This window comes from Bidens hawaiensis, unplaced genomic scaffold (assembly GCF_021521415.1).
Source record: "Bidens hawaiensis isolate Kalapana, Puna unplaced genomic scaffold, B.hawaiensis_p1.1 tig00084811_1, whole genome shotgun sequence".
Taxonomy (NCBI): domain Eukaryota; kingdom Viridiplantae; phylum Streptophyta; class Magnoliopsida; order Asterales; family Asteraceae; genus Bidens; species Bidens hawaiensis.
In genome coordinates, this window is record NW_027504122.1 from 1 (window position 1) to 17404 (window position 17404).

At 38.7% G+C, this 17404-nt stretch overlaps 1 protein-coding gene across 1 annotated transcript; it reads right to left on the reverse strand.

Moving 5' to 3' along the window:
- Positions 1 to 16225: 16225 nt before the first annotated feature.
- Positions 16226 to 16780, reverse strand: LOC143607669 (uncharacterized). Its single transcript, XM_077083034.1, has one exon. The coding sequence runs from the start codon at positions 16778 to 16780 to the stop codon at positions 16226 to 16228; it is 555 nt and encodes a 184-aa protein (XP_076939149.1).
- Positions 16781 to 17404: the final 624 nt, after the last annotated feature.

A 17404-nucleotide genomic window follows, 5' to 3' on the forward strand; every position in this document is an offset into this window, starting at 1 on the left:
ATGGTTTTTAAACGAATTAACAAAAATAAATTTCGGTTTGGCCGAATTCAGTAAGGGAATCAATATCTTAGTCTAATTTCCATGTTTAAGACGTAATTGTGGTCCAAGCTAGTGATTCGGGCATCCGGTGTGCAAAACGGTTCACGGGTATGGTTAGGGTAAATGAGTTTCTGGGTTTGATAGGATAAGTATAAGAATTTGTAGTTGGTCCCCGCACAATCGGGGTGGAAACAAACACGGGTTAAAGTCTAGTTTTTGGGTTAAAATGTATATTTTTTTCAAAGTTAAAGTTTATAATTATTATATAATAATAATATAGTAATTAAGAAAAAGATTAACACCCCGACCGATGGCGGATTATACATCGGGGCGCCACGTATTGTTTCATTACTCGTGACACTGTTTGGGTGTCTATATTTAATAAATACATTTCATTGCGCACGCGCAGAACATGACATAAAGTAACATAAATCATATAACTTAAATATTCAAATAACATAATTGTCTTGTTACATTTTAATCTAGGTCCAAACAAAAGAAAACATCCTACGTGTCCTTGAGATTCCCAAAAGCAGCTACAGCAAACCTGAACATGTGTTAAAATAAACGTCAACACTTGCGTGTCGGTGAGAAATCAAGTTTAATAGATATAAATAGATAATACAAACACTGCGCGCAACATGTGCTTACTGGGGTTTAACATAGGGTGTAATCAGATTGTGATCAAGCCTTAGATCATAGCTCTAGTTCAATCCGTGCTCCAATTGAGCACAAAAACGATAATCATACGTGCATGTGTAACAAAACAAGAAAACCGTAAACGATAGGTCTCCCGTGTTCATCTAATGGATCCATGAAAACTTCGGAATAGGCCGTCAAAGCGGTTAATAAGTCACACATACAAATAAACAGCCAAGTAAACGTCCATAACACATGGGGTTTTGCGCACATAAAGTTCATAAACAAGTTTAAGACTCAGTTGTACGAACACATGAACATCCAAAACGTTAAAAATAAAAGGGGATTAAGTACGAGATTACTCACCTGAAAAAGGTGTGTTGAAAGATAATGCAAGAACCAACTTTTACAAGGCACAAGTTAACCTATAAATAAGAGGTTATTGGTTTAACGATTGGTTTTATGTCTTGAATATATGCAGTAAGTATCGTTTTCTGTTAGTTAACAAATTAAAATATATATATTTATATTTACCGAGATTCTGGGCAGAACAGAAGAGAAGACGGAGGCAAAGAGAGGAGCTGAGGATCTTCGGCAGAGAGCAAAGGGAGAAAGATTTGGGGAGTGTTTAAGTGTAGTGTGTGTAGTGTTAATAAACAAGAAATAGTTTAATTTATAGGAAAACCCTAGGGAACACAATCCCTTAAAAAGGGGAAAAGATCATATCAAATCAAGCAAAAGATTATTTAAAATTAAAATACAAGAAGCCAAAGCAAAGATATTAAAAGATATGCCGGCAGCTGCAGGGGATGGGGAAAAGCTGACATGTTACAGGTCAAAGCATGGGAGGTGTCAGATAAAACACTGTTCAAGACATGCAAAGAAGATTCAAAAGATTATGTCAGTCACTTTTTCTGTCAACCAATAGGATTGGTGCGCATGCTGCGCCGAAAGTGGCTTTTCGGACAGATGTCGGAACTGACCTACAGTGCTCAAACAAAGATAAGATATCAAAAGAATACAGGCTGACCTAAACTAGAGAAAAGACTTAAGGTCTAGCGCGAGAAGATACGAGCCTGCGCGCGACGAGGAAGGCTGACAGAGAACAATCCTTAGCGCGCCGCGGGAAGAACTATAATCCTTAGCGCGTCGCTGGAAGAACTACAATCCTTAGCGCGCCGCGGGAAAGACTATAATCCTTAGCGCGCTGCGGAAAGAACTTCCATTCTAAGCGCGTCGCGGGAAGAACTACCATTCATAGCGCGTCGCGGAACAGTTCGCCTCGCGTATCGTAGGAACAAGTTGGTCTTCGCGCAGGCTTCCTTGTAAGGAGTCTGGCGCGTGGAGCTGCGCAGACATCCTTAAGCGGGAAGAACCAAAGGACAAGCAAAGAGTTAAGAGAAAAGAGGGGGTTCCAGTCTTAAGGGTTAAGCAAAGGGGCGGGACGGCGACAAGAGAGAAAAGAAGCGGACGGCGACAAGAGAGAAAAGAGGCGGGACGGCGACAAGAGAGAGGAAGGGGCGGGACGGCGACAAGAGAGAGAAAGGGAGGCGGGACGGCGGAGAGAAGGCAGAAAGGGAGCGGGTCGGCGGAAAAGAAATTATTATTATTAGTAAGTAATATAAAAATATATATATAATTTATTTAATGTTAAATTTACAAAGATTAATAATCAAATTTTAAATCATAAAAAGAATCGGATTCGAAAACGGGTACCTGGGTGCGGGTCGGATTGGGCAGTTGTCACAGTCTCCCTACTTTAAGAAATTTCGTCCCGAAATTTATCTCGAAGTAGGTTACGCAGAGAAAAGTGCGGGTACTTGATCTTCATCTGATCTTCCCTTTCCCAAGTGAACTCGGCTCCGCGCTCGGACTGCCAACGAACTTTAACAGTAGGGATGCGACTTCGCTTGGTTTGCTTTACCTCGCGATCCATAATCTCCACAGGCTTCTCAATGAAATGCATAGACTCATCAACTTGAACTTCATCAAGTGGTATGTGGAGGTTCTCGTCAGCTAAACATTTCTTGAGATTGGATACATGGAAAGTTGGATGCACATTGCTGAGCGCGGGCGGCAGGTCAAGCTTGTAGGCAACTTTTCCCACCTCGCAAGAATCTTGAATGGACCAACATAACGAGGTGAAAGCTTACCTTCTTCCCAAAGCGGACAACACCCTTCTAGGGCAACACTTTGAGGAGAACAAGATCACCAACTAGAAATTCGAGAGGCTTCCGCCTGCGATCTGCGTAACTCTTCTGTCGGCTTCTGGCAGTCAGCAGATGATCACGGATCTTGGCGATTTTATCGGTTGTCTCTTGAACTAGTTCGGGTCCTGTGATTTGAACTTCACCCACTTCGTTCCAACAAATCGTGAACGGCACTTTCGACCGTAAAGTGCTTCAAATGGGCCATACCGATGCTGGAATGATAGCTGTTGTTATAAGAGAACTCGATCAGAGGTAGGTGTGAATCCAATTACCTCCAAAATCAAGAACACAAGATCGAATCATATCCTCAAGGGTTTGAATGGTTCGCTCAGACTGTCCGTCAGTCTGAGGATGATATGCAGTATCATGTCCAAACGAGTTCCTAACGCATATTGGAGAGATTTCCAAAAGCGAGATATAAAACGGCCATCGCGATCGGATATGATGCTCAAAGGAGTACCATGACGGCAGACAATTTCCTTGACATATAGATGCGCAAGTTGCTCAACACGGTAGGTTTCACGAATGGGCAGAAAGTGGGCAGACTTGGTCAATCGATCCACTATACCCAAATGCATCATGTTTGCTTGCGGTCAAGGGTAACTTGGTGATAAAGTCCATTGCTATACTGTCCCATTTCACGTAGGAATTTCAGGTGTTCGAGCAAACCAGATGGGCGTTGATGTCAGCTTTTACCTTAGAACAAGTTAGGCATTTAGCTACGAACACAGCAATATCCTTTTTCATACCAGGCCACCAATAAGAAAGGCGCAAATCTTTGTACGTTTTGTCAGCACCAGGATGAACGGAATACCGAGTTTTGTGCGCTTCACTCAGTATGACAGAGCGAAGATTCTCATCATGGGGATCCAGATGCGATTGAGATAACAGAGAATTCCATGCAGGTTAGGGACTAGATGTACTTCCGCACCACACGCTAACTCGGCGCGAAGGTTGCCCTTTGCTGATCGATGCGCGCTGCGCGTCACGAATGAGCGATTCAAGATCGCTTTCGATCGTCGCGAAGTGAAGCTGCTGTGCGCGGCAAGATACAGTTAAGTTGGCTGGGTTTTCGGCTGAGCGCATCGGCTACCACATTAGCCTTTCCAGGGTGATATCGGATCTCACAATCGTAATCGCTGATGAGTTCGTTCCATCGGCGTTGTCTCATGTTAAGTTCCTTTTGATCAAAAATGTGCTGAAGGCTTTTATGGTCTGTGTAAATGATGCACTTAGTCCCATAGAGGTATTGTCTCCAGATTTTTAAGGCAAATACAACTGCACCAAATTCGAGGTCGTGAGTCGTATAATTCTTTTCATGAATTTTGAGTTGCCTAGACGCGTAAGCGATAACCTTGCCTCGTTGCATAAGTACACAACCGAGACCTTGGTTGGAGGCATCGCAATAAACGACAAAATCGTCAGTACCCTCAGGTAACGCTAGAACAGGAGCTTCGCACAACAATTGCTTGAGCGTTTGAAAGGCTTCTTCTTGCTTAGAGCCCCAAATATACGGTTTGCCTTTGTGCGTTAATGCTGTTAAAGGCAAGGCGATTTTCGAGAAGTTCGCAATGAATCGCCGGTAGTAACCAGCTAAGCCCAAAAAGGAACGGATTTTGGTAGGAGTGGACGGTGTAATCCAGTTCTTGATTGCTTCAATTTTGGATGGGTCGACATGAATACCCATCTTGTTTACAACATGACCAAGAAACTGTACTTCATCCGACCAAAACTCACACTTGGAGAGTTTGGCATAGAGTTGTTCGGTTCGAAGCTTTTGCAACACCAACTGAAGATGTTGCTCATGCTCGGCCTTGGTTTTGGAATACACCAGAACGTCATCGATAAACACGATCACGAATCGGTCCAAGAAAGATCTACACACCCGGTTCATTAGATCCATGAAAACAGCGGGTGCGTTGGTTAAACCGAAGGGCATGACCAAGAATTCAAAATGACCGTAGCGGGTTCGAAAAGCAGTCCTGGGAATATCCTCTTCGCGGATACGCAACTGGCGATAGCCAGTACGGAGATCGATCTTGGAGAAACAAGAGGCACCTTGGAGTTGGTCAAAGAGGTCGTCAATACGCGGTAAGGGATACCGGTTCTTAATGGTGAGCTTGTTCAGCTCGCGGTAATCGATACACATGCGAAACGAACCGTCTTTCTTTTTAACGAACAACACCGGAGCACCCCATGGCGAAGAGCTAGGGCGAATGAATCCTTTATCGGTCAACTCTTGAAGTTGACTTGCTAATTCTTGCATTTCAGCGGGTGCAAGTCGATAAGGAGATTTGGCTACGGGGGAAGCACCAGGGACAAGATCAACACGAAACTCGACTTCCCGAGCGGGAGGTAAACCAGAAAGATCATCGGGAAAGACTTCAGGAAAGTCACGCACGATGGGGATTTCAGAAAGTTTCTTCTTTCCTTCATCGGGTTTGACCACATTAGCTAAGAATGCGACACATTTCTTCCGCAAAAGTCTTCGGGCTTCAGAGCATGACATAAGTTTAAGACCGTTAGATGGTTTCTCGCCGTAGATATGAAGATTTTCACCATTATCCCGAGGAATGCGAATCAACTTCTTGGCGCAGATTACTTCGGCGCGATTATGCGAGAGCCAGTCCATTCCAATAATCACATCAAAACTTCCAAGAGGCATGGGAATGAGGTCGATTAGAAAATCATGTTCGTTAAGGTTAAGCGTGCAATCTTTGATCACGGAGTTTATTAAAATAGTTTCACCATTAGCCAATTCAACTGAAAAGTTTTCGTTTAAGTTTACTCGTGGTCGCGCAAGTTTTTGTTCAAATGCGCGAGAGATAAAACTTCTATCGGCGCCAGTATCAAAAAGTATAGATGCATATTGTCCGTTAAGTAAAAATGTACCATTAACCACGTCATTATTCGCTTGTGCTTGGTGCGCGGTTATATTAAAAGCTCGGCCGCGCGTCACTTGGTTTGAAATTTGGTTAACCGGATTAGCTTGAGTAATTTGTACTTGCAGTCTCGGGCACGCGTTCCGGAAATGACTGGGGTCACCGCAGTTATAGCACGACCTGGGTCGTGGATTAGGGTATGCTGGTTGAGGGTTTAGCGGGTAAGTTGGTGGTGTTTGCGCGATTGGGTTGGCGGGAAGGATTCTACAGTTTTCAGCAGTGTGACCAGTACACATCGGTTACATTGTCGACACGGGACTTGAGTTGGATGGTGAAGTCTACAGGTTGGGCAAAAGGGTTGGTTTCCTGTGTAAGGTTTCTTAGTTGACGGGGTAGGGAGTGCGGGATTGGTTAAGGCATAGTTATGGACTACAGGGGGTGTTGGGTAGGTTGACATGGGTTAGGAGCGTGTACTAGAGGTTGGTAGGCGGGTTGAAGGACAACGAGCGGGTTGGTAAGCGCGTAGGTTTGATGATTGGGTCTGCGCTTACGCTTGAGGTTGTTACGGTTTGAGGGTTCTGGCTTGGTTTCTATTGGTTCTGGGACAGTCTTGGTGAGTTTGGTCTTTTCGGCTCCCCGCAGGAACAGGGTTCCTGCCCTGACATGGTTGTCGCTGAGCACAGCGGCCAACTCGATGGCGTCAGAGAGGGTTGCTGGGTTCCTGGCCCATACAGAATCTTGAATTTCCATGGGGAGACCCCCAAGAAACTTCTCGATGGCTCGGCGGGAAGGGGTAACTAGGTGTGGGACAAGCAAGCTAAGTTCGTGGAAGCGCGTAGCGTACTCGCGCGCTTCGCCACTGTACTGCTTCAAGTTCCAAAATTCCTCCTCAAGGCGCTTTATTTCGTTGGGAGGGCAGAATTCTCTAGTCAAAAGTTCCTTGAATTCTTCCCAGAGCATGCTAGAAGCAGCCTCTGCGCCACGCGCGTGAGCTACTCCGTTCCACCAAGTAAGCGCCCTTGATTCCAGGACACTTGAGGCGTATAAGGTTCGTCGGTCTGGAGGGCATTGGGTATGGAGGAAGGTGTTCTCAATTTTCTCGAGCCATTGGAGCATTACGGTGGCTCCTTCAAGTCCTGTGAATTTCGGAGGGTTACCCGCATTAAAGGATTTAATATTGTATCCGGAGGGGTTGGGATTATTTTGGTTCAAGGCTTGGGCTATTGCGGCGGCCATTTCCTGGGAACGTTGCTGCATACGTCTGCGCGAGGCTTCTCTCCTCTGATAACGGCGAGATAGCGGAGGCATTCTATAAAAGTTTTAATTTTTGTTAATATCTTGGTATGGGAAATCGTTTTAGCGCAAAGTATATCGTCGTAAAGCTTGTTTCGCGGAGTTAAATGCTATCAAATTTTGAAGTAAAATATGAATTTAAATGCAAACTTAATACAGATAATGAATTCGAATTGAAAATCGACAATTCATGTATCACCATGACTTTCCGAATTCTCAATTTAAAATATCGAGTAAACGAGCATTGAAGGTTGACAATTCATGTATCACCATGACTTTTCAAATCTTCAATTTAAAACATAAAGTTAATGGTAATTGAAAATCAACTATTCATGTACCACCATGACTTCTCGGATTTTCAATCCTCACAACAAACGAATATGTAAGTAAAGAAATAAATTGAAATTTAACAATAAAAATCGAAAGATCGCGAAATAAACATGAAATCATGTGCTGCATATACGCAAGCATATTTTATAAATATCGAGTAATTAACAATTAGCGCGCAAACATGAGATATTTCTCATGCGCGAAAAGGGACTCTTAGGTATTCTAGGTCGTTACGTCTAACCACCTATCCTAAAGTCACGGAGCTCTGATACCAATCTGTAACACCCCGACCGATGGCGGATTATACATCGGGGCGCCACGTATTGTTTCATTACTCGTGACACTGTTTGGGTGTCTATATTTAATAAATACATTTCATTGCGCACCGCAGAACATGACATAAAGTAACATAAATCATATCATAACTTAAAATATTCAAATAACATAATTTGTCTTGTTACATTTTAATCTAGGTCCAAACAAAAAGAAAACATCCTACGTGTCCTTGAGATTCCCAAAAGCAGCTACAGCAAACCTGAACATGTGTTAAAATAAAACGTCAACACTTGCGTGTCGGTGAGAAATCAAGTTTAATAGATATAAATAGATAATACAAACACTGCGCGCAACATGTGCTTAACTGGGGTTTAACATAGGGTGTAATCAGATTGTGATCAAGCCTTAGATCATAGCTCATAGTTCAATCCGTGCTCCCAATTGAGCACAAAAACGATAAATCATACGTGCATGTGTAACAAAACAAGAAAACCGTAAACGATAGGTCTCCCGTGTTCATCTAATGGATCCATGAAAACTTCGGAATAGGCCGTCAAAGCGGTTAATAAGTCACACATACAAATAAACAGCCAAGTAAACGTCCATAACACATGGGGTTTTGCGCACATAAAGTTCATAAACAAGTTTAAGACTCAAGTTGTACGAACACATGAACATCCCAAAACGTTAAAAATAAAAGGGGATTAAGTACGAGATTACTCACCTGAAAAAGGTGTGTTGAAAGATAATGCAAGAACCAACTTTTAAACAAGCACAAGTTAACCTATAAATAAGAGGTTATTGGTTTAACGATTGGTTTTTATGTCTTGAATATATGCAGTAAGTATCGATTTCTGTTAGTTAAACAAATTAAAATATATATATTTATATTTACCGAGATTCTGGGCAGAACAGAAGAGAAGACGGAGGCAAAGAGAGGAGCTGAGGATCTTCGGCAGAGAGCAAAGGGAGAAAGATTTGGGGAGTGTTTAAGTGTAGTGTGTGTAGTGTTAATAAACAAGAAAATAGTTTAATTTATAGGAAAACCCTAGGGAACACAATCCCTTAAAAAGGGGAAAAGATCATATCAAATCAAGCAAAAGATATTAAAAATACAAGAAGCCAAAAGCAAAAGATATTAAAAGATATGCCGGCAGCTGCAGGGGATGGGGAAAAGCTGACAGGTTACAGGTCAAAGCATGGGAGGTGTCAGATAAAACACTGTTCAAGACATGCAAAAGAAGATTTCAAAAGATTATGTCAGTCACTTTTTCTGTCAACCAATAGGATTGGTGCGCATGCTGCGCCGAAAGTGGCTTTTCGGACAGATGTCGGAACTGACCTACAGTGCTCAAACAAAAGATAAGATATCAAAAGAATACAGGCTGACCTAAACTGGAGAAAAGACTTAAGGTCTAGCGCGAGAAGATACGAGCGCGCGCGCGAGGGCGAAGGCAGACAGAGAACAATCCTTAGCGCGCCGCGGGAAGAACTATAATCCTTAGCGCGTCGCGGGAAGAACTACAATCCTTAGCGCGCCGCGGGAAGAACTATAATCCTTAGCGCGCCGCGGAAAGAACTTCCATTCTTAGCGCGTCGCGGGAAGAACTACCATTCATAGCGCGTCGCGGGAACAGTTCGCCTCGCGTATCGTAGGAACAAGTTGGTCTTCGCGCAGGCTTCCTTGTAAGGAGTCTGGCGCGTGGAGCTGCGCAGACATCCTTAAGCGAGAAGAACCAAAGGACAAGCAAAGAGTTAAGAGAAAACGGGGGGTTCCAGTCTTAAGGGTTAAGCAAAGGGGCGGGACGGCGACAAGAGAGAAAAAGAGGCGGGACGGCGACAAGAGAGAAAAAGAGGCGGGACGGCGACAAGAGAGAGGAAGAGGCGGGACGGCGACAAGAGAGAGAAAGGGGCGGGACGGCGACAAGGGAGAAAAAGGGAGGCGGGACGGCGGAGAGAAGGAAGAAAGGGACGGGTCGGCGGAAAAGAAATTATTATTATTAGTAAGTAATATAAAAATATATATATAATTTATTTAATGTTAAATTTACAAAGATTAATAATCAAATTTTAAATCATAAAAAGAATCGGATTCGAAAACGGGTACCTGGGTCGGGTCGGATTGGGCAGTTGTCACAAAAGATAAATAATATTTTTATATTGATTTAAATTTTTCGAAGACGAAAATGGGTCGGGTAGTTTGGTATTTGTTTATTATCGAAAGATCCGAGTTGTTACAGTAGAATTTCGTTAGTGGATTTTGAGGGTATGACAAACAGGGGTTGATAAGGATGTGGTGGAGTTCGTACTGGCATGAGCAATTTGGTTTAACCGGATGAGATGAGATGTGGTCTTAAATATGTGCGATTGATGAAGACGTTGGTTAGGATTTCACCACAGGAGGCGATGGTGTAGGTTGATTGCTTTGCCCGTAAAACCAAATACCCGGTGGTCTGTATTGAACAAATTTCGGTGAAGATGGCATGAGAGGTTATAAACTGTTTGTTTAATCCAGGTATCGAGACCCGTGGATAGAACCCATGGCTCGCAAATTTTAAAGAAGATAATGAATGAGAAGCCAGTATTCACGAATGGAGCATTCATATTGGCATCTAAAGCCTGTCTCATGAGGCTTTGTCAGATATTCCCATTATAAAGATGAAATATTAACTTTTGTAGAGATTCTCATTATGAAGATAAATTATTAACTTTTGCAGAGATTCCCACTATGAATAGGGAATGTGCTTTATTACTTCTGATTTTTTTCTCTTTTTTGTCGGGTTTGCTTTGGGAAGATTCCCCTGGTTGATCTATGAATTCTTCTTGGAGTTTTTCTAAATCTGTGTCTAAGTCTGCATCTGAGCATGTGATATCCTATGTATCTTGGGCCTCTCCTGCTAAACATTAGAATTTATTATAGTCTCCTTGACTATTAGACGAAATAGACATAGCCTTTGAGGAACTGGCTGTTGAAAAATGTTTCTTTAATTCCTTATTCATTTCCTTATATAAGACTTAATAATCTCGGACTTTGAAACTTCTTGTTTTCCTTCTATAAGCCTTTTCGAAATATGTTCGAATGAACTTTTTTTTTTGAACGGTGACTTTCTTTGATGATCTAGGATCGTCACAACCTCCAAATTGGAGGACCTGACACCCCACTCGGGCCAAGACTATGTTGTCTTAACCGGGTCCACGCTTGGAATCCGAGTTTGGCTAGGCGTTCCCCGAGAAAATTTCAGGCCATCTGCATTGACAGATGTTGTACCAACTACAAAGGGGGAGACCCTCTGCAGCTAATACACCTTAATAGAAAACTCGGGCGTCGCTCGGATTCGAACACGTGACCTCAATGGAGGAACGTGAACTAACCTTCATTGAAACTGGCCACTGGGGGAAACCCAGTGGTTATATGTTCGAATGAACTAGTGAGCTCTTTTTGTTGCTTCTTTGTTAGTTGGGTTTTATAATATTCTATTCTTGAAGTGATTATATCCACCGTGTCTTGGCCTTCAATTCGTTTGGCGGGCACATTTATCCGGATCATCTTTGTCCAAAACTTTGTATAACAGGTTCTTTGAGACATGGAATATTGTCCCTTAGGGTATACCCTGTGGTTGGTTTCCATTTCCAAATCCATGGAATAGAAAATTCTATGTAAAATCCATTGAAACTATTCTCTCAAACCAAGAATTATTATTTTTTGCTTCTATAAGATTGGGAGATACTTTAACCCATTCTTCTTCTTCTTCTTTTTCTTCTTTTTCTTCTTCTTCTTCTTCTTGCAATAATTTTTATTTGAATGAGTTTTAATGGCTTTGGTTTTCAAGAGGGGAATGCACAATCATGGGTATTACTCATGCGTCGGTCAGTCCCGCACTGCCATCTAAATCCTACCTTTATGTACCCACAAACCACAAAATCGCCGTCATCACCTACTCACAAGTACCGTAGAACATATTGTGTTTTTTGTTTTTTTAAAATCTAAAATAAATAAAACAATTAAGTGTAACTAAATTTTCATTAAAATTAAATACATAACATAACTGAAAAACTGGAAAAATAAAATACGACAATTCAAACCCAAAAAACTAAATACGAAAATTTAAACTAAATAATCATACAGCCAATTATATTGCTCGATGATGATGTTGATTTGTCTTCCTCTTCGGCTTGCTCGACGAGATCTTTAAAAAATTGTATGCTACTATTGTTTAAAAAATGCCGTTATCAGAATCGTTTGGCGGTATGAATATTTCAATATCATTGTTTGAGAAATTAGTCATTGAGAGTTTGAGTGAATAAAAATGATGGAGGTTTTAGTGAATAAATATGATGGAAATTTTAAATGAATAAAACGTGAATAGTTAGTGGTATTATATGTAATAATAATAATAATTAATTACACATTGATGTTTTCTGACATTCATATATTCTTCATGGCAAATGTTTGCTATGAATTGCAAGTTGGCAATCTACCCATATAGTTAGGGGTGAGTTTTCTTTGTGGTTTGAAACCCATGAAGTTTACCCTTGCCCCTTCCCCTATGATAAAAGATGACAGTGGTTGCTAAGTCAATTGTCTATGTGTCAAAATCTTCAAATACAACATGAAGGACTAAAGTTTGGCTAAAATGTGCAGCTCATTTGAGTCATTTCCTCGTATTCGTCATATCTGTGCCACGTTAGTTTTTCCTACATCATTCAACCTCACTGTTTAATCATAGTATTGGATCATTCTCCACCATTTGAGCTTGTCCTATTATTTAATATTATAAAGAATTGAAAAAAAAAACAAAAATAATAAATAAAATAAAATTTTAATTGGCTGAAGACTCCATTAACCCGCGTGATCATGGTCACTGATCTCATGTCACTGAAGTCATTCTTCATTTTAGGTGCCATGTCAACTCATTTGGTGACCTTTTCCGGTGTATACCCACCGACCTTATTTAAAAGCAGTGAAGCCATATTTATAGGTGAGACCCAGAGATTTTTTTACCTGACAAAGAATAATATATATGGGTTCTAGTTTGAGAGTAGTAGGATAGATTGTCGATTAAAAAAGAAACGAAAATAGTATGTTGTTTTTTAACATAATATGACGTGTGTTGTTTGTATTTTCTTGTATAATGTTTGAATTTACTTGTCAAAATCTAATGTTAATAAGTTTTATTATGATTTAATTTTGAAAATGTTTACAAGATCTTGAACAAAACACAAGAACAAAGATTACAGACTTCTATCGCACACCAAAAAAGAATATAATGTAAAAAAAAAAATTAAACCGATTCAACATGAGCTGAATACATCTTTTTGATCAAAAAACAACAAACAACTAGAACCGAAAGAAGAAGACACCAGAATAATCAACAAAAAATAATAAATTTGTAATTTTAAGTGAGCGAAGCGCGAAAGAAGACCTCAGGGCATGAAGAGAGTGTTAACTCTAAACTCGTCAACAAAAACGTATATGTACTTCAGCTCCAACAATATAAAGTCCAACCCTTACACATCTTCATTCTAGCATTATCGTCTTCCAACAATCCAAAATTTATTATTCTTTTTCAAAGTATTATATATACTAACAAAAAAAAATAAAACAACTCAATTAATAACCAATAAAACTATATATCTAATAGTTATAACATACGTCACAACACGTAAAATGAACACATTCACAGTTGTTAGTTCTGGTATTTACATGGTGATCTTCGTCGATTTGAAAAGTGTATTTGCACAAACATGTCACTTGTTTGGAGTTGTGGTCGCTCCCATGATAAGTCTATAGCAAAACATAAGCAATGTCCCTTATCAATTATCATAAAAGGGACGGAACAACTTGATTTGATTTATAGAAGATTATTAACAACTTAATTAGGGATAATCTCATATATATACCTCTCTGAACTTGTAAAATTACATATTTTCTTAAAATACATGTTCAATACATAATGTATGATGCACTTGAATCATGATGTACGAAAATTTGTCATTTTATAATTTAGAGGGGATGTATGAAATTACCTCTTTATTAAAAAAAATGAAAAAGAATATGATTAATTATTGAATCATATGAAATTTAAAAACAAGTCAACATTGAGATTTGCCTTGTCAAATGTCAATTATTGAAGAGTCAATACAATCTGCCCAATTGCTGAATCTGGGATACGCTTCCAAGCCCATTTCGACTAGTTGAGCCTGTCTTAACAAAGCAATCCACGACCCGAACCTTTTTGAACCGGTCCATTTATCGGTCCAAATATTTGTCCTACACACATCCCCCACCGAGCCAATGAGTTTGCGAAGCAATGATTAAATCACCTTGGCCCAAAACCTGTTACGACTTAGTTTTGAAGCATCACACCATTTTGCTGAGTAAAGCGAGGTTCATATCCCTAGACCCTAATGCAACCAAGTCCGAGGCCACCCAAATTTTTAGTACCAAGAATTTTGTCCCAAGGAACCCATAGAATCTTTTTTGCGTGAATTATGTTTTATGCAGAACTCATTTCCAGTCTAATTAATTTATTATTGTTTTTTTTCTTTTATGCAAAACTCATTTCAAGCCACTAAGCAGCTAAGTTGATTCGTGGGTTTATTTTTATTATGGTAATATAAAACTTTTAAATCAGTCTATCCGATTATTTTGTAGTATGAAATTCGTTAACGTAGTTTAGATAGTTCAAAGCTGTAATCAATTATTCGTTAATTTGTACATTTGTATATGAAATCAGAAATTCGTTAACCCTTACATATGAGTTTAATATTTTATCAATTCGAAATCCAATTTAACCCTTTGATAAAGACTTAAGGTCATTTTTTTATTTTTAGTTAGTTTCAATTTGTTTTAGTAGATATATCTAACCAAAACGTCATACCACATGGAAGACATAACATGCAACTTAAGCAAAAAAACGTATTTGCACACCACATGGAAGACATAACACACCACATGGAAGGTATATGTAACGAAAATGGTTCTTATAATCTTAGAATTTATTGAATTTAGTATTACCATTGTTTTTTACCTTTTTGGGGTGAAGAATAAAGTGGAAATCAAAAATATATTCCCTTCATATTCTTATAGTATTTATTGAATATAGTTACCATATATATTATAAGGGTTGGGTTATAATAAGAAGATTAATTTTTCTAGGAAGGATAGGAAATAATCTTGGCCATTCATTTGATAATTGAATGGTTGAGATTAGATTAGAAATATCATCAAGTGTAAAACAAGGGTAAGGGCATAATAGAGATAACACATTTGTTGACTTTCTCTCTTCACATGCAAGGCACATGTCAAATACCCCCATCATTTTAAAACGCCCATAACTTTTTTATACGACATTTTTTTTTCAAAACAATTTCACCATAAAAACGAGTGTTTTTTTATCTTTTATATGAGTACCATTGCTTTACAAAAATAAAAAAAAATCGTTGGTTTTTACAAGGTGTGTTTTATCATAATTGTGTTTTACAAAATTGTGTTATACAATTGTGTTTTATTTTTTCATAGTGTTATTTGCATTGTGTTATTTAATTGTGTTTTCATTGTCTTTTTGTCATTGTTTTTTATTTTCATAGTGTTTTTTTCATTGTGTCTTTTTCATTGTGTTTTTCATAGTGTTTTATTTTCCGGCGAAATTTCCGAAGACTTTTCCGGCAAGGTGGTGGCGGTGGGTGGCAGTGGGCGGTGGTAGTTGTAGGAGACGAATGAAAATTTAAGTGGATTTTAATTAAGTGTGTTTTAATTAAGTGAGTTTTTGAAATTAAATTAAGTGGGTTTCAATATTAAGGTAGTAGGCTATAATAGCCTTTCTAGGAAAACCAAACTTCTTATTTGATCATTTCTCTATATTATAATTCTTAAAAGGTAATATGGAATTTTAACGATAAATATTACTCCTATTACAATCACATATATAACTCTACTCTTTTGTACACGTTTGAATCTGAACCTCCCCTTTAAGAGACAACTACCTCTATCCAATAGACAAACCCTACATCAACTCTTAAAAGAAAAAAAAATTAATGGTTTGAGATCACACACTTAAGGGTGGTGTGCTGTATCATGGCCGGCTATAAGGGAGGGCCAGTAGGCCCGGATATCTTTAAAAAAAATTATATATGTATATATAATGTTTAAACTTAATCACACAATCACTGGCTTGGTTTAGTGGCATTTTAAGATGTATGTTTTTCAATCAAAAGGTTATGGATTCTAAACTCAATTGAGACATTTTAACAATATTTTTACAACCAAACTGTAAGACCCAAAAAACGTTAAAGGTGGATCTTAAAAGTAGTTAACAAAAAAATATATCATCAATATTACACAATCGTTATAATATATCATCAATTGCACAATCGTTATAATATAAACTAATGGTTGACAACACGTAGGAATGAGAAAAGATTTATATATTTATGAATCACCAACTAATAAAGCCGAACTACCCGAGATAATTATATTATGAATATGAAACTTTATCTTAAACACACACGATTTAGTATTTGATGCATCTTCTCTTTAAAACAAATCATAAAGTACTAGGTTTTAAAACGCTTTTTGTCACACATAAGATCGGCCAATAATTCAGCAAGCCCACAAAACTCTAGAGTGACTTTGTTACTAGTGGTTATAAACGAATCATGAGCCCCGTTGCGATCCGTAATCGATTGACAAAGTCTAACCGAGTCTCCAGCAAGATAAATGTCATAACCGATCAAAGTACACTCGCCTTCGCTTAGACAGATTCTGAAAGTTGTGATCACATTATTGTACGAATTGATGCAATATTTTAGAGATTTCAACAAACCCGGAGAACCAGTCTTCACTCCAAGGAAGGAATCTCGGGTTGCTGTCGAGTTCTTTGCTGCCACATTGACAGCAATCGTTGTAAGGGTAGTTATGTTTTTTGCAAACTTACTCCTTGTGTCGGATTTTAAGGCCGCCAAGCAGAACCGCTTATTTTCTAGTTTTCGACAAACATTGTTAACCAACTGGTACGGTTTATGAACGTTGCAGGGAGCAGCATTTGGTATCACAATAACCAAAACAATCAAAAAAACGAAAACTATTGCTGAGGATGACAAAGATGACATCATTACAAGTAGAATGCTTACGAGTATGTATTTATAAGTTATAACTGCTAAATATTGGTTATTTTGAACGAAAATACCTAACTTAAGCAGTTATGCACATTTGAAACTAATGATATATTTGTCCTAATACTCTCGTTTTATAAAGCTATTATATTATATTATATTATTGCATATTTCTCTAACCTAAAAAATCATTTACATATTTTCGCACGAAAAAACGCATGAAATAATAATACGTACGTATGAAGTTAAATACTTATGCGTGAAGAAAAGTAATAACACTAAAAAAAAGGTAATTACGTATGAAGAAAATTATGCAACTAATTAAGCAATAATTATGTATTTATGTGTAACTAAAAGCAACCTATATTTTTTTTTTCATTATTTACATTTTTGACATTGCGTTTTTGTTTTAAGTGAAATTAAGGGTTATGATTGTTTCGTACACTTATATGTATATAACCAACTTTGACCAAGCCAGCCATTGCTTAAGCCGGAAACACAGTAACTATCCCGATAATTTTATAAAATAAATAAGAAAATAAAAACAGATGTTAGGTTTTGGATGCTTCTCATCGTAACAAATCATAAAGTAGGTCTTGGGTTCAAAGGGTTTATTTCACC

What these genes read in the sequence shown, in the direction of transcription:
- LOC143607669 (XM_077083034.1), bottom strand. Translation starts at nt 16,780, where the DNA reads ATGTCATCTTTGTCATCCTCAGCAATAGTTTTCGTTTTTTTGATTGTT.